A 22,985-nucleotide genomic window follows, 5' to 3' on the forward strand; every position below is an offset into this window, starting at 1 on the left:
TGAAACCAGCTACACCAGAGGAAATCTTACAAATAATAAAAAGCTTAAAAAGCTCCAGCTCTCCAGGTTGGGATGAAGTGCCATCCATGATTGTAAAGGAAAGTTCTCTTCTTATTGCACATCAACTCTGTCATATAATAAATCATTCATTTTTGACAGGAATTTTTCCTACGCGGCTTAAGTTAGCTAGAGTTACACCTGTGTATAAAAAGGGAAGTAAATTGGAGTTAAATAATTATCGTCCTATTTCAGTTTTGTCGTGCTTTTCTAAAATATTTGAGTTAGCAATGAAAGCACGACTAAATAACTTTTTCCTTTTAAATAATATAATATCCACAAGTCAACACGGGTTTCAAAGCCAGAAGTCAACCAACACTGCAATCTTTAATTTCATCTCTGATGTAGCAATGGATATAAATAAAGGAAAGCATGTAATTGGTATTTTTGTTGATTTATCTAAGGCGTTCGATTCTATAGACCATGGTATTTTGCTAGAAAAATTGTATTCTTATGGCATCAGAGGTGTGGCAAACAATTGGATAAAGTCGTATTTATCTGAACGTAGTCAAACTGTTGGCATCTGTAAAGAGGTAAATGGCAGAAGAACAATGTTTAAATCCTCTTTAATGAAAGTAACAAAAGGAGTACCACAAGGATCAATATTGGGACCTCTTTTGTTTGTTGTATATATTAATGATTTGGTTAATAGTCTAGGCTGTGTGAAGTCAACATTGTATGCTGATGACATAAATGTTCTTGTCAGTGGAGACTCAGTAAATGAAGCAGAAAGGCTCACTACAAAGACGCTAACAAAAATTATTAGTTGGTTAAACATAAATAAATTAACTATGAATTTAGGAAAAACTAACATTGTCAAATTTCGATTCCCGGGCCAAAGAAATGAACTTGTACCAATAACTGTAGGCACTGTAGAATTATGTCAAACACCATCTATTAAATTTCTAGGAGTATATGTTAATGAAGATTTAACATGGAATACTCATGTTGAATACATTAATACTAAACTCAGTTCACTCTGCTTTGCATTCCGTAGGTTGCAAGGTAGTTTGTGCAAGGAAGCTGTCATGTCCTTATACTATAGCAAAGTTTTTTCAATAATAAACTATGGTGTTATATTTTGGGGGAATTCGAGAATAAGTGCTAGTACATTCCGAATACAGAAAAAAATTATTAGAATAATGTTAAGTATGCCTGAACGATCCTCATGTAAAAATATTTTTAAAAAGTATAAATTATTGACATTACCTAGTTTATATATATATCGCACAATTATGTATGTAATCGAGCACAAGGATTTATTTACTTTAGCTAATACGATTCACTCATACAATACTAGGCAGAATTGTAATATGTATACTATCCAACAGAATTATGCAAATTTTAGCAAAACTGTGTATATGAATTGTATAAAATTATATAACAAATTACCAGCAAAGTATAAGAACATTAATGAAAAACGGATATTCAGAAATACTCTGTTAGAATTATTGTTGGAAAAAAGCTATTACTCTGTGGAAACTTATCTTACTGATAATATATAGAGAATGTAAATCATATCTGACAACTGTAATGCTTAATTGAGGATTGTCCTCATTTGTAAGCTATAAACAGGCAAATAAATATGAATATGAATATGAATATGAATATACTTTTCTTCATATCATGATGTCCGGAATCACCTCCTAAACGTTGTTGGTGTTGTTTTGAAACACCCGACACACACACACACACAAATATATATATATATATATATATATATATATATATATATATATATATATATATATATATATATATATATGCGTGGATCCACGGTACTGTCAAGGCTGGTAAACCTGCACGTTTAGAAGTATCGTAAACCGTAGTTTCGGTTTGTAATACAAACCGGTTTTGAAACGGCTAAGCGAAACCAAACCGAACAGAAAAATGGTTCTATTTTCTATTGACCATTAACGTGTTCTTTCAAACTAACATGTAACATTTTCCAAGTGGAACATTCAGATTTTGATAAAATATCAAAAGTGCTACTAACAGTATGTCAGAAGTGCCTAAAGCACAGCACATGAAGAATTACAACGAAACATTGTGTAAAAACAATATAGGCCTACAAAAAATAAACGAACATTTTTTTTATTTTCTACGGAAAAACGGTTTTAGTGGCAAAAAAAAAAAAAAACACCCAATATTTGAAAGTTGACGCCCGAAAGGCAAGAAGTGGACGGAAGTGAATGAAATTGTACAGAGATATTGTAGATGTAAAATGAGGGAATATGTTTCGTATTCCCCCCCCCAAAAAAAATCTGGTTAGGTGGGGCATAGATCTTTCCAAACCGTTAATTACGAAATATCAAAAGAGCAAATAAGTATTCTTCAGAAGTTCCTAAAGGATGTGGAGAATTGCAACGAAACTCTGTTTAAGGAATATACTCAAAAAATAGCGAACACGTGTTTTTAGTTTCTGCGGAAAAACAGTGTTGGAGCCAAGAGTTCCTCCGAAAAAAGAAGGAAATATTTTAGTAGTAGCGCAGGAAGCAGTGGACCGCATGAATACAATTGTGTGTGGATATTGTATATTCAAAATAAGGCAATTCGTATTTCCAAAGTGTCGCCATCGGATTTGCTTGAAATTTGGCACATTAACAAAGAAAGAAAATAAATCGACACGTGTTTTTGTTTATGCGGGAAAATATTGTAAAGGTTAAAGGCGTCTCCCGAAATAGTACAAAATATGATGTACTTTTTGTGCTTACTGTTGATGTGTCAAATTTGAAGGAAATTGGGATGGGGGCACTTGTGAAACACGCATTCTCTATTTTATATATAAAATATATCTATGCACAATTTCATTCGCTTCGGTCCAATTTTTCCTGTGCTTCTACGGTAATATTTATTCTTTCGGAGGGGGCCTTTGTTCCAAGTTTTCCCGCATAAACAAACAAACAAACAAACAAAAAAATACTTGTTCCCTTATTTCATGTGTATTGTCTCTAAACACAGTTTCGTTGCAATTTTCCATGTCCTTTAGTCACTTCTGAAATACTGTTATTAGCAATTTTGATATTTCGTGATCAAAGGTTTGAAGGGGTCCGTGCCCCACCCAACCGTTTTCCCCAGAAAAATATGAAACACGTATTCTCTTTTTTACATCTACAATATCTGTGCACAATTTCATTCCCTTTGGTTCACTTCTTGCCTTTCGTACGTCAACTTTCAAAATATTGTGTGGGGGCTTTTGCCCCTAAAACCGTTTTTCCGCAGAAAATAAAAAAAACGTATTCGTTTATTTTTTGCGTCTTATCCATACACAAAATTTCGTTGCAATTCTTCATGTCATTGAGTCACTTCTGAGATACTGTTAGTAACACTTTTAATATTTCGTGATCAAAGGGTTGGAGGGGTCCGTGCTCCACCCAGAAGTTTTCCCCAGGAAAATACGAAACACGTATTCTCTTATTTTACGTTTACAATATCTGTGCACAATTTCATTCACTTTGGTTCACTTCTTCTTGCCTTTCGTGCATCAACTTTCAAAATTTTGTGTGGGGAGATTTTGCCCCTAAAACCGTTTTCCCGCAGAAAAAGAAACACATATTCGTTTACTTCATATGTAGTATCTATCTGCCAAATTTTATCAAAATCGGAGTGTTACACTTGGGAAATGTTGCATGTAATTTAGTAAGAGAAAGACATGGAGAATCGCAATTTCCTTCAAAATTAAAATAGCAGATTCACAATTTCTTAATCTAAAAAGAGATCATTTCATATAGTTCGGGCTTTGTTTCAAGATATATAAGGATATTCTCAAAAAGTTCAATACAGTGTCTGTTTCAAATCGAAGAGACCCAATTATGGTTTGGTTTCTGAAATAAACTGACACATTCGATTTGAAACTTAAACCGTACCAAACCGGGTAACCGATTAAACAATGTTTTGGAGCATTTCTAGTGGATAGACTCTAGTTAGTCTTTCTATTGCATATTGTTATTTCGAATCCATCGGTCCACTTGAGCAATTGCGTATCATGTTGCGGGCAACAATTAAAAGAATGAAAGCCGTGTCCTTCCAGAAATGACTTTCTTAAAAACGTGTCAACCTTATTGTAAGAGTTAAATATCAAAATCTGAGGTTTAGTAGTTGTATCAATTTTTAAAAAGTTGCTAATATGAATTTAAAATTTTACTCTGTTGGAATTTATATGAAAAAGTGTCAAATTTGAAAATATCCTTGTTTTAACTTTTTTCCATAATTATTAATATACAAAATTATATCAAATATATTTTAGATTTCCTTGGATTGTAAAAGCCAATGGCTTGAGTTTCAGGCTGTTTACATTAAGGAGCACTCTGATTGGCTAAATTAAAAATACCTCAGCGATTTATCCCCCTACATGTAAGTCTCCTTCATCACCCTAGTGGTTAAGTCGGAAAAACTCCCGCCTATTGATCACGAGGTTGGTGCGGTGGTTCGCGCCCACTCCGAAGTACTTTTTTAGTGTTTTTTTAAAGACTAACTTTGATGTAAAGGAATCACGCATGTAGGCGATTTAAATATTTTGGGTGAGTATTTGTGATTCATTGGCGTTTCGTCACACCTCTGCCGCTGGTGGTATAATTTTTGAAACGGAAATTGGGGCCAGGCCGGTAGCCAGCCCAAAAATGTAAGGGGTGCCCGGCTGAAGTTAGGGGGGGCGATCCACCCATATTATAGTTCACTATATTATAGTTCATTTGCAAGCCTACCGTGAAAATTTTAGAGGGGGCCCGCAAAAATTTAGGGGGGCCCGGCCCGCCCTAGACCCCCCTGGATACGGGCCTGAGTGGGTCCACAGAGGATCGTAGCTGCAGGGCATCCAATTTTTGCCGAGAGCTCGCTAGTTGCCCATCGTTGGTCCACCGACGCTCTTGGCATGGGATAACTTGAGTTTCAGGTTGTTTACGTAATAAAACGTTCATACGAAATAACGCAATAAACAGAAAATATGTATAAAAACTGCGTTTGAGTGCGCGGGCTACACATCACGTCTTCGCGGGACAAAGGTTAGAGATTTTGATTGTCCCAATATCGAGTAGACTGATAAAATGTTGAATTCGACAATCTGCAATGTACATTAATGGCTCGTGAAAGAATATAATTATAAAGAAATACTCGAAGATATATATATATAACCCTCTCCCTTAGCCTACCCAGCATAACTATGAGACTAAAACTTAAAGGTTTAATTTCATTTCATTTCCGAAGAGATATATTTAAACTATAGTTTCACGTAACATTTAGCTTCGATGCTTAAGTAGGGCGTTCAAGTTCCTCATATCTAAATGCTGCAATAACATCCACAAATACTACTTTTATCATTCATTTTCAACAATTTAGTTTGAAAATTTAGATTTGAATTCTCTTGACTATTGTTTCTACATAATACTTTGTATTTTCTTATGACGTAAATAAGAGTTTTACAACATTGGAATTGTAAAAGTGTAAGACTTCCTGAAGACACTTCACGCCAAGTTTTAAATTCCTTAATTAACAGCGATGTCTTAGAGTAGTGGGATAAGCGTTGGGTTCACATCCCGCAGGTCCTGGGTTCGATTCCCATTGGATAATTAAAGGTAATTTTTATCACTTGTAGTTTTGAAACTTCCAATGTAAGATGACATGAAAAATATTCAGTTTCTCTCGGTCGTAGTCTTGAGACTTTCTTCAGTGCACTCGCAATAGAAAAGTGAACTTCGAAACACAACTATAAAATGACGTCAGCGGTATTAACCTTGATTCTAACTGTTTGGGAGCGTAACGTATTTAGTTAACAATTGATGAACATGTAAAGCATATCGTTAGTAGGTGTCAAAAATACGACTGATTAAACACAAACGTTATTGTTTCTCAGCAGTTGCTTATAAATTTCCACTACTACTGCTAGAAATGTTAATGTTTTAAGTAATTCAGCATTTTAGATACGTTCCATATACATTCCATACCAACAAAGAGACTTAAAATTCAATCAAAAACTTCATATAGTATAAAATATGGAGGGAAGTCTCGACTTTCTAATAATAATAATAATAATAATAATAATAATAATAATAATAATAATAATAATAATAATAATAATAATAATAATAATAATAATAATAATAATAATAATAATAATACAGAAATAACTGAATTACAATATCAATTACGTAAACAATACCTTCTATAAAGAAAAAATAATTGCCACAACGGGATTCGAACTCGGGTCTCTGCCTTAGGAGTTCCACACTTTACTACTCTTCTACAAATTCCTCCTACAAAGATAAGAAAATAAATGAGTAGTTATGGAAGTTAAAAATAGAATTTTCTATTTCTACACGTGTTGATACAATTCCAAGGAAGACAAAATAATGTCTGCCATATTTTCTTCTTTTGAAATTACAAGTTAAGTTGAGCAAGAATAGTAATGTAAATCTGGACCATCGTTAAAAACAATGAGATAGCCTCAACGTGAAGAACGTTTTTGATATTTTCCTCATTGACGAGGGTCTATATAACTTGTTTTTGAGTTAAAGATGAAAATCTCGAGTAAGTCATTATGATACATAAGCAACGTCTCGGGCATTAGTATCTTGTGTATAGCCTTACATGCAACGATTTTAACTAGTTAACTGGTTAGTACATTGAATTTTTATTCGGCGGACCCGGGTTCAAATCCCGGCCGGTTGAAACTTTTTCAAGTATTTTAATTCCAATGCATACTCAGTGTGACAAGTAAGGTCTTCTCCTCTCCAGAAAGAAAAAGATGTTGTAATGAGGAGAGTTTGAGAAGGTATGTCAATGGAAACAGTGATTTACGAATTTATTTCCAGCAGTTGTTCTAGATTTGATATTTTCATCTACTTTTAAGCATTTTTTGATTCATGCATGGTCAGTATTATTTCTCTGAACATACAGTATGTAACGAAATAATACATTACATACACAGCAATATTGAGAATAATATATGGTGTTCATTGGACAATACGCTCTGAACCATAGAGATTCATCTCAGAATGGAGAACTGTTTCGTTAGTCACCCACTTTACAATTTTAGCTGCATAACAGCTGGGTCAGGGCTACTAACTGCTGTCAGTGTCGAGAAAAGTTTCGTGTAAGTTGGGTTGCATCTTTGCAGGCGTTCTCAGAACTGCAAATGACCTGGACCCCAAGTAATGGAATTAGTGCACTTCATACTTTTGCTGGTGGCTGTACATCACAACGTCCAGATGAAGAAGTGTCATACTATGTAGAAGTCTCCTGCCATAATCTTTGATTGGTTGGAATCCAAACACATCAAATGGTTGTACAAATCATGTGCTTTTTTTTTTTTTTTTTTTTTTTTTTGTATATTCTCAACCACTACGCCTTTGCCATCCGTTATCCATTTTGCAATGGATAATTTGCTTTTGAATGGAGCCCAGAGATCAAGCAGTAGCAAGTTCAAACCATCAGGCTGCATAATAACGGTAGGTCGCTAGGAGGTGCAATCCTGCATTTAACGTTGAATCTCTCGAAAAGTTCTCAACCGTACAAGAATTTTATTAGCTTGCTGTAATCAGCATGAGTTGGTCTTTCAAATGGCATACTTACTTTCTTTGCAGGAGAGCGCTTTCTCCCGAACTTTCCTTGTGAGTAGTGGGAATAATTGTGAAGCCTCAAAAAATCAATATTTAATATCAATATCAATATCTAAAATTTTTTTAATGAAAAATGTTGTGGATCAGATGTTTTAAATCAAATGGGAGGTTAATCCATCGCACAGTAGAGAACTAAATTCACTCTGTCATTCTTGACTAATTTTAACTCCAAACACAAGAGATTATGGCAAAGTCAAAAAAGAAAATATATAATTACTAAAATGTATCAAAACCGAATGACTTTCACGGCAATTATCGTGAAACTATTTTTTAAAATACCGGGAAGGGAGGAGGCAATTTTTACGTGGTTTATATTGAAAAATTGTTCTGCACCTAAGTGCGCAAACCTTCAATGCAGTGATAGATTTCAACTTCATTTATTCATTTTTCTAGATGGATTACAACTCCAAACAGTAGAGTTACTTTTACAACTTGACGGAAGGCACATACTATGTTTTATTAGAATTGGATAAGTTTTGCGCGTGAAGATGGACAAACGGATTGGCAGTCATACAAATGCATATTGAGTGGAATGGTAGGAGCTTTACTTATTAAAAAGGATTAACTCTGTTATCCAACACATATTATGGAATTATGATAGCAGCAAATTTGTATATTACTGATTCTAGTGACAAAATCCTGGTAAAATCATGAAATTTTCACTACAAAACGTTCTATAAGAACAATGCATTAAAACATTTGCAGTGATTGAAAGTGTGCCAAAGAACAAATTTACTGCATTTCTTGAAGTGCATACTATTTTATGTACTAAAGGTCAGCGGTGTGCACACTGGAATTTCGCGGTTTAAACTCACCTTTGAGTAAGATATTATGAAAAAGTACATATTTAATGTACTATATACTAGGAATGCAATGGATATACCCGATTGCAATGAAATGAGCTGAGCGAGCTTAAACTACGTAATCAGGAAGCGTTTTTCGGTGATTATTCCTCGATGGTACATCGGATTTTTGATTTCGACCTATGTTGTCACTCAGCACGACATACTCTATCAGCGTGCTAAGTTTGGTTGAGATCGGCCAAACGGTCTAGAAGGAAGCGTTTTTCGGTGATTATTCCTCGATGGTACATCGGATTTTTGATTTCGACCTATGTTGTCACTCAGCACGACATACTCTATTAGCGTGCTAAGTTTGTTTGAGATCGGCCAAACGGTCTAGGAGGAAGCGTTTTTCGGTGATTATTCCTCGATGGTACATCGGATTTTTGATTTCGACCTATGTTGTCACTCAGCACGACATACTCTATCAGCGTGCTAAGTTTGGTTGAGATCGGCCAAACGGTCTAGGAGGAGTTCGCGGACAACCAAACGGCTAACCCGAGTCGAGCTTAAAGTACGTAATCAGTTTATTCTGACTTTTTCAAACATTTGTCTTTGATAGTATTCACTCAGCACGACATACTCTATCAGCGTGCTAAGTTTGGTTGAGATCGGCCAAACGATCTAGGAGGAAGCGTTTTTCGGTGATTATTCCTCGATGGTACATCGGATTTTTGATTTCGACCTATGTTGTCACTCAGCACGACATACTCTATCAGCGTGCTAAGTTTGGTTGAGATCGGCCAAACGGTCTAGGAGGAAGCGTTTTTCGGTGATTATTCCTCGATGGTACATCGGATTTTTGATTTCGACCTATGTTGTCACTCAGCATGACATACTCTATCAGCGTGCTAAGTTTGGTTGAGATCGGCCAAACGGTCTAGGAGGAGTTCGCGGACAACCAAACGGCTAACCCGAGTATAAGAGCTTCGCTTCGCTCAGCTCAATTAATTTGATTAATCTATGTTGTGAAGGCCTTGGAAATTTTCGGTAAAAAAAAAAAAAAAAACAGTTTTATACGTTTTTTCCCCGAGCTTGGAAAATAACGGAAAGTTTGGAAAAAGTTGAAATCTTCGAATATTTTACTATATTATGCTTTCAAAATGAAAACTGTTTTATATTTACTACTTTAGAATTAAGATCATTGAGTACTTGTATTTCTTGTATTAGAATAGGGAAATTTTGTGTCCACAAATATATGTGCTCCACTCATCCAAATACTTTAAAGTTAGCACCGTGATAGAATGGAGTTAAGTCTACAAAAGAAACTAAAACATAATCCTAGGTAGCTTGATTAGTATAGACGCATTTAAATTATCTTAAGCAATCTTATGAAGTTCCCACTGGATGGCAGGTAATTCTTAAGTGTTAAAATAACGGAGCCAGAATCATTTTAGTTAATATGTTAAATCAAACAAATATATTATAAAGATATCTTCCTTGTGCTGTGTAAAATTTCTGGAAATTTTGAACCCATTAGAAAAAATAATTTGTTCACCAAATCCAAAATCGTTAATTTCCAATTCCGAATTGAGTAGATGGTTAAGGGAGAAGATGAATCCTACTCTTGGGAAGCTGAACCGATTATAGTAAAACTGCATCTCGGTGTGTCTTGTAGTCTTTACTCTTCTGGAATGAGTGTTTAAACCGAAAGTAGTAGTAAATTTCAACCACTTCTGGTTTAGTAATGTTGCGGATTGTGATTGTATGTATTTTTGACACCCTGAATTGATTTCAGAAAACCGCCTGTCGCTATATTACCATTTTGATGTATGGTGATAAATGTTGAAACGGGAAATCGCTAATTTGAACCACTTCCGGGTTGAATATAGGATTAACTAATGAGATATAACCTATTCCTGGAACGCTGAATCAATTGCATTAAACCGCATCTCGATATCTCTAATCATTTTTGCTCTATGAAAATCTGTATTGAAATAGGAAGTAGTGGTCAATTTCAACTACTTCTGGTTTCGGTAAAGTGTTGCGGGCTTTAGCAATATGTTCTACTGAAACCCTGAATCGATTGCAGAAACCCACCTGCCACTATCGCCATTTTTCCTCTATGGCAATAAGTGTTTAAACCAGAAATGACTAATTTGAACTACTTCCTATTTTGAGTAGAGATTTGTGATTTTGTTCATATTTCATAAATAAATATTTAATTAATAACTCTATATAATGTTCCGTAAATCACTTCTGTGAAAAAAATTCGTAAGGTACAGTTTAGTCTTGGAGTGTTCTTTATTTTTTATTTCAATTTTCTCAAATACAGTACATACGATTTTGTTATTTTATAAACAATTAGTTCATTAATAACCCTAATACAGAGTATATAGCATAAGTTATTTCTTATGATAAAATCCACAAAGGGTTAGTTTGAATGAATTTTCTTCGGGCGAAGTTTTCCAATAACACCTTATAAGTTTGTTCGTATTTTACAAGAAAATGTTTCATTAGTAACTGCATAATAATACAACTTAATTCAAACTAAAATCTGAATTTGAAAATCAGTGTGAGTGATATTATATTTCGGAGTATGTAATACCATCGACTTAGCTGGGTGTCCGAGGGCCTTACCCCAGAAAATTTTGAAAAAATTCCCCCTGAAAAGGCGATTTTACATATTTTTAAACAAAAATGGAGTTTCTTCATGTTTTTTTTTAAAAACATTTGACAATATATACTCTAGAAATGAAATCTTTCAGTTTTACGTCCCACGATAATGTCGGCTAGGCTAAAGGAGACGGTGATAATGAGAAATGAATGAAATGACCGAATGAAGAAAGTGGGAGGAAACAAGAGAACCCCGAGAAAACCTACGAGCACTGTGTTTGTCCACCATAAAATATATATGATTGAGTGAGAACACGGCGGGGTACCCAAGTAGGTTCTAGGGTTCTGAGGTTTTAACCTTTGATCTAAGTACTTGTTATCCCATTCTGAACGCCGACTATTTGTGATTTAAGAAGTGTGAAAATATTAGCTGAATCAATTTGACATTTTGAAAGAAAAAGACTACAGTGAAAAGGATTTTGCAACTTTTGATTCTCAAGGCCACAATTTCGAAATGTTATGTTTTTATCTCTGATAAAATCTCTGCCCAAACTTTATGCCCCTTCTCTCTCCTCTATGAAAAAATCGGATCCAACTATTATTTAAGAATACGGTGAGAGAATATCTTTTTTCTTTTGTTTCTCTTTCCTTTTCATTATTTCTTGTCTCTTCTTTTTCTCACTTATTTTTCTTTAGTCACTTTTGTGTTGGTGCTGAGTACTTCCCAAAAATTCTAAGGAGTGCTCGAGCATCAGTGCAACCCCGAAGTTGGCTCCCCTGATAAAGAGTATTCTGACCAATTTCACTTTTCTACCTGTAGTAGTATTGTCTGGGCGATGACGAGTCAGCCACTTCCAATATTTTAGGCTTCATAATAGCATATATAAGAATAACCACGTAACCTAACTTTTATAATCTATCGTAAGGGCGGGTGTTACTATAGTACACTTAGGAATACATCACATGATCCTACTTTTCCTCTTCATACCTCATTTATTTACCTGATCATTATTTGTTGTGTTTTGTTGAGTTGAGTTGGTTTTGAGTTTAACGTCACTTTCAGCAGCGAGGCTGTATGAGACGGGACCTACTGATTAACGTGGAATCCAAACCACATGAGCGCCCTCCGGGAATAGAACCCGGGTTTCCCATGCCAAAGGCGTTTACGCTAACCGCTTAGCCACGAAGGAGGTTCTTTGTAGTGTTTTGTGTAACCTAGAGACCACAAGGAACATTATCTATGAGAAACACTGTTAAATTCTACCTAAGATTTCAAGCTCCCACCAAGTATTAAACATGAATTGTATATACTACAAATGCATGTTTTACACTCTGCCACAGAAGAACGCTTGTTTATTTAAATAAGGATTAGAAAGTTTGGAGGAGTATGTCTGCTACATAAAAACTAGAGAAGTAACCCAATATTGCTTTGAGAATAAAACTCTATTGAGATAAATAGGAAGAAGTTTCTCGTTTTGAAATAGATATCAAGTGATGCTATGCTGCATATGTGTGTGAACAGGGACTGCGATTAGGGGAGGCAAGGTAGGGGAGTTGTCCCACGTTTTTGAAGTGATCCTTTAAAGTATATAGGTTCATTTGGAAATGTAAAGTTTTTGTATGTATTACTGGTTCATAGAAAAAATGATGCCATATAATATTTGCCATTGCGTAAGTACGTATTGGTTATTTTTCTTCTCGTGGAGTAAAGAAAGCCACAGGAATTGCGTTTTAATTGCAATTCAAAGAAATTAATATTGCAATTGCATATTTCTTTAAATGTCGTAGCATATGCTTGTAGTATTCACTATCTTTCATTTTCTATGAGTAATAACATACATTTAATGGCATGTGTGGAATTAAAAATATAAGTTGTTCATTAATCCCAAGTTTTAATATAACTTTACAAAACAAGCATCATTATTCATTACTATGATTAATGTTATCATTTCTAGTTATTTGTTTTGCAAATTTGTTGTTAAATAATCTGATCACACAATTTTCCAGACAGAATTTTAAAATATTCATGAGCAAGGAATCGAATCTCTTCTTACACTTTCGTTGTTTAAGAGTACAAAGGGCTAGTACCTACTTACGTTGCTCTAGTCAATTTACTTAATAAAATATGAAATACGATATACGGCATTTTAACTAAAAAAGAATCCTATCCTATTAGTCCTAGTTTTTATCCTATTAGTTATACAACCTTTTCTCAAACCCTGTTACCCCCAACTTTTAATGTTCAATCGCCGCCACTGCGTGTGGAAAATGTTACAAAGTCTATTCCATAACTTATTCACGTCAGTTCTTCCTTTGGAACTAAATATACAAGCCATTTACGTAATTAAGACTGAAAATCAAACATGTCTGAAGGAATGAAAATGAAACTGGTGCATAATCGCGTGAAACGTTATGCAACATAGACTCATTGAGAGTGACGTAGGTCGGCCTCAAGGAATTTGAATTCTAATTTATGTATATATTTTGAAACTTAATGGCAACGTCGTGAACTTCGAAACTTCGAGCACAAAATAAACTTATATAGGGTGAGCCTTCGTCTTGACACTCCCTTGTACAAAGGGTGTTCAAAAAGTTTTTCACAGTGGTCTCTATTTTTTTTATTTGTTGCAGGAGGAGAATGGATTTTTTTGTGAGCATACTTGGAACAATTAACTATAAACTGAGCCTACTTAATACAGCCTCCATCAGCTGTGACGCATCTGGTCCAACGTTCTTTCCATGATGTAATAGCACTTTGGTAAAATTCTGGGGATTGACTTTTACACCATCGCTTGACACAGGAAATAAGGTCGTTCTCACTATCAAATGTGTTACTGCGCAGGTGGGCTTCAGACGACCAAAGAGGAAAAAACAACCATGTTTCATCCTGGGTAATGACTAGACTTCGGATCGATATGCACTAAAAAACGGCAAAATATGCATGCAAATATGCGCTAAAAATCACGAAAATATGCACTGAAAATATGCAAATATGCACTAAAAAGGATAAATATGCACCAATTAAAAGCTAAATTTAAATGAGAAATTTTATTACCTTTAGAGAAAAAAGTTTTATTACTTGAACTACGTATACTTGGTGTACATCCATGATGCATTCATGCTACATTAGACAATTATGTAGTTTTCGGCATTTTCTGGCAAAAGCCTGCATTTGTTAGACAGAACATTACTGTATATCGAAAATGTTCCTTCCGTGTCACGAATCGTTAAGAGACAGTATTTCAAAGAAGCAATGTTACTTGCCGATAAATCTGTAATTCGCGCGTCGTTGTTCCCAGGAACACCTTATTTGCATTAGACAAGAATTTTATTCCAGGTTTTTTTGCGTCTATTGACTGTGCCTTTCGAAAAGATGTTTGTCCTATTGGTCTTGGCGGAGCCTGTTTTGTTATTGAATCAAACAGCTCAAATGTACTACAAAGTCCTAATAATCGCTCTTCTAATCCCGTTATGATCTTTGAAATTGAACTGAAATGAGTATTGATAAACGCAAGTTCGCTTTGAATGTTTTCAGCTCCGCAAGTATACACGGCTTCTTGAATACATTTGGTTTCTCCGGTCAAACAGCTCAGTATGTGTAATTCAAATACATCTACCCCCCCCCCCCATATATATATATTTGCAAATAAAAAATAGATTGCGCCAAGTATTTATGAATAAATATACTTAGAGAAGTAAATAAACATTTCAGGCATAAGCATATAGTAAAGCATGACTAGCGCTCGTAAAAATTTCCCTTAAAGTTTTTAAAGTTAACGGAGATAGATCTATGCATAAATAAATAAATAAATAAATAATGGACATAGGGAGATAAGATAAAATGCTATACATACTATATTAAATTACAGTATTTAGTTATGCAACAAATTCATACACATAAAACTTACAGTAAACAAACAAAAAAAGACTACATACATTTTCCAAGGCCAAGACAAAAAGTAGATGCTATGCCCTTTCCAGCGCTCCTCCCTCTACTTTTGGCTCCCTTTGATTTATTGTGTATATTATGCTCCTTGTTCCATGTCTCTAAATCAGCTAGAGAAATGGTTACTGGTTTGGAAATTATTATATAAATTGCACTTTCTTCAAAAAGTTGCACCGTATCCAGGGCCTTATATGGCGGTTGACTTATATTAAATGTGTAGGGTAACCAGTAAACGAAGACCTTTACAGACAACGTAGTTTATATACCTAACCTCTCACAGAATGTCTAAAAATTTTCTAAACTCTGCATTCCGGAACTTGAAAATTTCCGTTAAAAAGTATATTTTAACATCCGTTGTTCGCAACACAGATTCCGACTAATCGAGACAATTTATTTATTTATTTATTTTTACCTTTAAATTCATGGAGCGTGAAATATTTCCGTTTAATAAGGGACCTAGAAGGCAATTGAAGGCAATTTTCACTGTATTAAAAACTTTATGTTCTTGTTTAAAAGAAAGTAAATCCACTTTAAATTACTTTTTGTATCCAATTATGTGTTAATCTTAGAATATTTTCTTCTAGCGTAACATGTCCGTTTAAAACAGTAAGAATTTACAATGTATAATATTGATACTTTAAACTGAATAAACTGATTTGAGCGAGACATGGAGCATGAATGGGAACAAGGTAAAGTTATCGAAAACATAACAGAAGACTTAGTAGGAAAGTTACGTTTCGAGAGACTGAGGTTCATATCGAAGCAACACAAGCTTATATTTAGGGATGCGCACGAGTCGAGTCGAGACAGGATTTTGCTGCCAAATTCGAGTCGAGACACGGCTCTTCCAATAGAGAAATATACTTATTTCGAGTCGAGACATGACTTTTACAGCACATTTTCGAGACGAGATAGTCACAAATCTTGTCTCGTGCGCACCCTACTTATATTTAAATAATCTCATAAACTCCTTAAAGGAAAATTCGAAAACTTATCTCAAAAAGTAACTGCTGCGACAAGTTTTAGATTTTGTAAAGCAAATATTTTAATTAATTGTAGAGCTTATTTTCAAAAGGTTGTTCATTTCTTCCCGAAATACATTTTTAAAGGGTTTCTTTGGGATGATCTCTGTCGAGTATGCAAAAAAAAAAAAAAAAAAAAAAAGTTGTTTTATACTTGTAGAACTCCTTACCAGACTTAAAGCTGCTATATAAGAAGGCCAAAAAATAGGGCGCTGCTGAAGTATCAGCTTTTGCTGTCGAACAAAATGGAAATGTCCTCTTCTGAAAACAAGCACACTTAGTTTGAAAATATTACTTGTTTAGCATACACTTTGCAAAATATGTTTTCTCCTTGAATTGTTAACGTCTCTCGACTTCAATCCATTGTTTCAGAGGGTCCATTAATTGTAGTGCTACACCTTCAAATTTAAATTTTAACTAGCTCATAATTTTGTCCATTTTTGTCCATCCAAGAAAAATTGTGTACCATTTAAATAAACGACGGAAGGCCATTTCAAAATTTGGGCCACTTCGATCACCTGTCGTGCGACATCTCCAAATTCGAATTTTAACTAGCTCAGAATTTTGTCCGGTTTTTTGTACATTGGTGAACCGCGAAGATTTTTTTTAACAATTGAAATAAACGAGAGAGGGCCATTTGAAATTTTTGGCCACATCCGTCACCTGTAGTGCGACATCTTCAAATTTGAATTTTAACAAGCTTAGAATTTTGTCCAACTTTTTATATTCTTGAACCACCAACAAAAAGATATATACCATCCAAATGAACGAGGGAGGTTCACTTAAAAATTTGGCCACTTCGATCTCCTGTAGTGAGACATCTTCAAACTCGAATTTTAATTAGCTCAGAATTTTGTTAAATATTTGAACATGTTCTACCACCAGGAAATAAATTCGGAGCATTCAAATAAACTAGGGACGGGCATTTAAAATTTGGCCACTTCGTTCACCTGCAGTAAGACATTTCAAATTTGAATTTTAACTAGCTTGATGGTACAAAACTCTACAAAAAAAGTGAAAATTCTAAGCTAATTAGAATTTAAAGATGTTACACTACTGGTGAACTAAGTGGCCAAAATTTTAAAATGTCCCTCCTTTGTTAATTTGAGCGTTTAAAATTTTTCTTGGTGGTACAAAAATGTACAAAAATCAACAAAATCCTGAGCTAATTAAAATTCCAATTTGCAAATGTCACACTACAGGTGATCGAAGTAGTAAAACTTTGAAACGACTTTCCTCGTTTATTTAGATGATACAAAATGTTTTGTTTGTGGTACAAGGATTGGACAAAATACTAAGCTTGTTAAAATGAAAATTTGAGCATGTCACACTGATCGATGTGGCCAAAGTTTCAAATGGCCCTCCCTCGTTTCTTTCAATGGTACATAATTTTTCTTGGTGGTACAAAAATGTACAAAAATCGGACAATATTATGAGCTATTTAAAATTCAGATTTTGAACATGTGTGATTTAAGTGGCCAAATCTTGAAGTAGTTCTCCCTCGTTTATTTGAATGGTACATAAATTTTTCTTGGGTGAACAAAAATAGACGAAAATTGGACAAAATTGTGAGCTAGTTAAATTTCAAATTTGAAGATCTCTCACTAGAGGTGATCGAAGTGGCCACATTTTGAAATGACCCTCCCTCTTTTACTTGAATTTTCCAAAATGTTTTCTGGGTGGACAAAAATGGACAAAAATTGGACAAAATTCTGAGGTAGTTAAATTTCAGATTTGAAGATGTCGCACAAAGGTCATCAAAATGGCCAAATTTTTAAATGGCCCTCACTCGTTTATTTAAACTTTTAATTTTTTCTTGGGTGGACAAAAATGAACGAAAATTGGACAAAATTGTGAGGTAGTTAAATTTCGAATTTGAAAATCTCGCACTACAGTTCATCAAAGTTTCCATATTTTTTTAATGGCCTTCCGTCGTTTACTTGGATTTTCAAAAAAAAAAAAAAAAAAAATCTTGGGTTGATAAACATTAACAAAATTCTGAGGTAGTTAAATTGCAGATTTGAAGATGTCGCACTACAGGTGATCAAAGTGGCCCAGATTTTGAAATGTTCCCCCTTTGTTAATTTGAATCGTACAAAATTTGTTCTAGATTGGACAAAAATGGACAAAAATTGGACAAAATTCTGAGCTAGTTAAAATTCAATTTGAAGATGTCGCACTACAACTGAATGGGCCCTGTTTCAGGAAGTAAATTCTAGAAGATTTTCCTTCGGTATTTTTATCCTGCCACAAGACCACACAATTTCAAATCCACACGCACACAACAGTAGCAACTTTAACTTCCGAGATGGGTGACGTGGAGATTTTGTTGTAGGTGATTTGACACAATCTTACATTTAAAAAAAAGGTAACAATCATGCATCATTGCCGGGAGGATGAATCACTCACCCCTTTCTTATTCTCCTTTTACATGACCTTAGAAGATATTCGAAGCCGATAACAATGAACCATTTCAAGGTCTTGAGTCTACTTATATTAGAAACTTGGAATTCCATTTATGACTAAAGTTATTGCACATTAAAAATTCTCAATTTTGTCGTTTCTTTAAATATGCATTTATATGCAATAACGACATAAACATGCACTAACATCCGAAATATGCAAATATATGCACTATAAAACTCTACTATTTTATCCCAAAACAGCTGAAACGAATTTCTGTTTAAAGAGCATATCAATATCACATCAGGAAAAAAACACGCAAATATGCAAAAATCCGAAGTCTAGTAATGACGCCGTCAAAGCACTGTTTCCACTCTTCAGTAAAGGACTTCATGAGACCCTTGCACACATCCTTCCTCATCTTTTTCATTTCTCTTGTCAATAATCTTGGCACCCAACGTGCACAGATTTTTCTGTACCCTAGCAGGACCGTGCCGTCGGGGGGGGGGGGGGGGGCGAGCGGGGCAACGGCCCCGGGCTCCGAAGTAAGAGGGCGAAAAATTCGGGAGAAAAAAGGAAAAAAGATGGAATATATGTATGGGGGCGCCGTCGTATACTCTCGCCCCGGGCGCTGATTTTCCACGGCACGGCTCTGTACCCTAGTGACTGTACCGCTGATACCACACTACCCAATGACAAACCAGTCATTTCAGCAAGCTGTCGTGTCGTCATCGTCACACATTTGTCATTTTGGATGATTTGATTAATGGTCTCTTTATTCACATCACTCACTACCGTCGATGGTCTACCGCATCGTGGATTGTCCAGTAGAGAGAAATCGCCTTCTTTAAACCTCTGCAACCACCGCTGGATACTGCTGCGATCCAATGTGTCCTCCCCATAAACAGGGAGCAACTTCCTGTGAATCGATGTGGCACAGTCATCGCCGGTCTTGAAGAGGAACTCCATCACCGACCGTTGTCGCAACCTGACATCTATTTCACGGTTCATTATGGCTCACCTGTAAATAAAAGAAAATACTTTTATGTACCAACTTATAGCTAAATGTTTCAAGTATGTTCACAAAAAAAAATTCATTCTCCTCCTGCAACAAATAAGAAAATTAGAGACCACTGTGCAAAACTTTTTGAACACCCTTTGTAACTTTTAAACTAATAGAAAAAAACGCTCAAATTTTGTACCATGCAAATATCACCAGGGGGGCATTTTTTTTGGCACGCTTTTGATATCACAAGGTTAACAATGTTGTCAACCTAATATAAAAGTGTATTTTGTTTTAAATGAAACTATGTCAAGTCATTACGTATTTCCAATCTACATATAAAACAAAACGTACAATACCACACTTGTTTCGCAGTATTGCAAACTAACTAGAATACAGTATCATAAACATAGGAAACAACAAAATTTTGAAGGGTTCTACAAGTGACATGAACAGGGTAGTGCACCTCCGAAGTATCTTAATGTCGAATTCTACGGTCATCATATGAGGTACTGGAATAAGTAAAAACGAAGTTATAAGGAACTGGAAATTTTCTTTTTACAAAAGACTTTTCTTTTTCGAAAAAGTGTTAGATAAGTAACACATCGAATTACGTACATAATTTCCAATAGATCATAAATATCATAATGTCGTTTGCAGCAATTCAATACCTCAAGCCATTCGGGAGATATTTAAAAAAAATGTAAATTAGTGTATTGCTCAAAATAACGTATTTATGAGAACTTTTAAAACAATTTTTGATTTATTTTGCTTCTATAATATTAAATCAATACTTTTTGACATTGTAATTACAATAAATTCCCAGAATTACGTAATTTTAAACAGTGTTGCGAACTTTAACAGTTTTTACCATATCTCTAGAACGGTTTGAAATATATAGTTGCTGTAAACAGCGCTGTGATTTTTACATCTATTGAAAATCATATATGCACTTGGATGAGATACTTTCCCAGCAGTTGCTCAAAATAAAACTTTTGGAAAAAATCAAATTTTCAATCCCTTCTAACTTTGTTCGTATTGATTCGAAATCCGTCATATCATGATCATGGTATTAGACTCTAAAGTACTTTGAATGTGCATTGCATCATTTGTCTGATTTGCGTTATTACTACTGTAAAGACCACCAATATTTGGATGTTTGTGATACTGTAGCGTCCTTGGTTTGCACCACTGCATAACAAGTCTGGTATTGTATGTTTTCGTTTTACATGTAGATTTGAAACTTGCTATAAAATCACGTAGTGCCATTTGAAAAAAAATATGTTGGGTTGGCAACATTGTTAACCTTATGTTATCAGAGTATGTCAAACAATGTCTCCCTGCCAATATTTGCGTGGTACAACATTTCAGCGTTTTTTGTCTCTTAGTTTAAAAGTTACAAGGGCGTATCAAGATAAATGGATGGTCCATCCTTTATATTCTCATACATATATGATATGTTAAATAATAATAATAATAATAATAATAATAATAATAATAATACATGGAGTGAAGTGGGTGTGTACAGTTGCTCGAAAAATAACTCTCTTTTCTCACATATTTTACATAGTTTACTAGTAATACCCAATTTAATCAACTATGCACAGGATGAATGAACAATATTTGAATTATGTTATATTAGATGCATTTAATTGTAGACACAAATTCGTGTTGTCTCAATTCGTACGTGATAACATTTTCCACATCAAATATGTAACTGTTGGTTAACTCAAAATCTTTCACACACAAACTGTAACTCTTGGTAACTTCATATCTTCCATGCATCAACTGCAAGTTATTTGTAGTACCTACGCAGTATTCAGGATACCAAACGCAACAACTCTGGCACTGTATCCATTTGAGAAATTTGTCGTGGCGTTGCAAATGACCTCCTATAAAACCCGCACATGTTTTCTATTTCTGAAGTATCTTCGGTACGTGATTTCAACTAGAGATTGTTGTCTTTTCATGTTCTCAATCTCGCAACATGATCAAGAGAAGTTAATATTTCTAATATCTGTCTATATTGTCTCATTTTACCCTCTAGTATATCTTTTGGCGAGGCGAAGGTATTATCTGTCGAATTCTATTCATCTCTGGTTCCTAACATTTCTTCTCACTGCTAAGTTGCATTTCACGCTCAGCTAAAACATTCGTCATTTGTAGAGACGAAATTTTTTCGTAAATTCGATATGTACGAAACGCTAAAGAAACGCATATATGTATCAGGAAACCTCAAACTTTTCGTTTCAGAGCCAGAAATCACGTTTATGTTATAGCGAATTTTTGCGAAATTCGACATTACTTGCGATAAATGCGAATAAAAGCGAAAAATGGAATTCTTCCTAATTATTGCTAATAATAACTAAAAAGCGCATTTCCAATATTATTTAACTTAAAAATCGTTCCATTTTTACCAAAACCGTGCACGACGCTAAATTAAATCATAAAATCCGTAAGCTTGCATGGTGTGATATCACTTTTTGGGATTTTCAACGCCTCTTTGTGCGTCAGTAAAGTCAGTCGGGGCCCTTACGCTCACCATATTGTCGGGAAAACGAAAACTTGCAAAATAAATTAGACTTAGCTCAAGCAGGAAAATTTGGCTCTGCTATTGCAGAGTTAATTAAAAAGGGTAGTGCTTCTCACCAGGCTGAAGTTGAAGTAAACTTGGAAACTGCGCGTCAAAAGTATTGATGAAGCTGCAAAATTACACGCAAGCAAGTGACAACAATTCTGTGTGGAGAGTACGAAAAGCTCTGCGAGTTATTTGCTCCAGAAACTGTTTCACTTTATAAAGGTGTAGACATCAATAAAACTGAACTGTTGTTTAAGCCGTTGACTGTATTTTGTGGTAAAAATGTTCATGATTTGTGGGCTACTTACGGTGAATTTAAAAGTACGTTTATTGAAGTTCTCAACAGTGAGGATAAGGAAGTTGACATTCTATCATTGTTAAACAGTTTAAAAGTTAATCGCAGGTCATTTGCTGTCAGCTCGTTACGTTTAATATGGTTGCCAGTCTCGAGTGTTGGTGCCGAGAGATTCTTATCCAAGTATAATATGATTTTACTGACAGGAGAACAAACTTAAAAGAAGAATTGATAATGTCTTGCTGCATGTTATCCCTTAACTAAGGATGAGCTTAGAGGAAGTGTTTAAAATTTTCCTTTAATTTCTGTATTTCAGTGAATACATTAACTAGAATGTGCACCTAATTAAGGTATATCCTGATTTTTGTATTAGATACACCTTACTACCAAAAATATACTGTTTACAAGTACCATATTTTAAAAAAAAAGGACTTGTGCTACGTTTAAAAAAATAAATGTGATATAAATACGAAAATTGTGATAATTAATATTACAAAATATCAAAATTGTTGCGAAAAAGTTTTATCTCTGGTCATTTGTAATAAAGAATTCACATTGTGCTCCTTATTTTGCTGCAACTAACATTGCTAACATTAAGCAAGGATGTATAACGTTCGGGGGCCCACAGGCAGGTCCGTATTTAGGTAAGTGCTCGAGTACACGGCGCCAA

At 34.7% G+C, this 22,985-nt stretch overlaps 1 protein-coding gene across 1 annotated transcript; it reads right to left on the reverse strand.

Annotated features, from left to right (window-relative positions):
• Nucleotides 1–6,284: 6,284 nt before the first annotated feature.
• LOC145665251 (protein GVQW3-like) lies at nt 6,285–19,450 on the reverse strand. Its single transcript, XM_081732543.1, has 2 exons — nt 19,112–19,450; nt 6,285–6,305 (listed from the first exon to the last, which is right to left on the reverse strand). The coding sequence occupies exons 1-2, from the start codon at nt 19,448–19,450 to the stop codon at nt 6,285–6,287; spliced, it is 360 nt and encodes a 119-aa protein (XP_081588669.1).
• Nucleotides 19,451–22,985: the final 3,535 nt, after the last annotated feature.

This window comes from Thermobia domestica, chromosome 11 (assembly GCF_964235325.1).
Source record: "Thermobia domestica chromosome 11, izTheDome1.hap1.1, whole genome shotgun sequence".
NCBI classification, from domain to species: Eukaryota; Metazoa; Arthropoda; class Insecta; order Zygentoma; family Lepismatidae; genus Thermobia; species Thermobia domestica.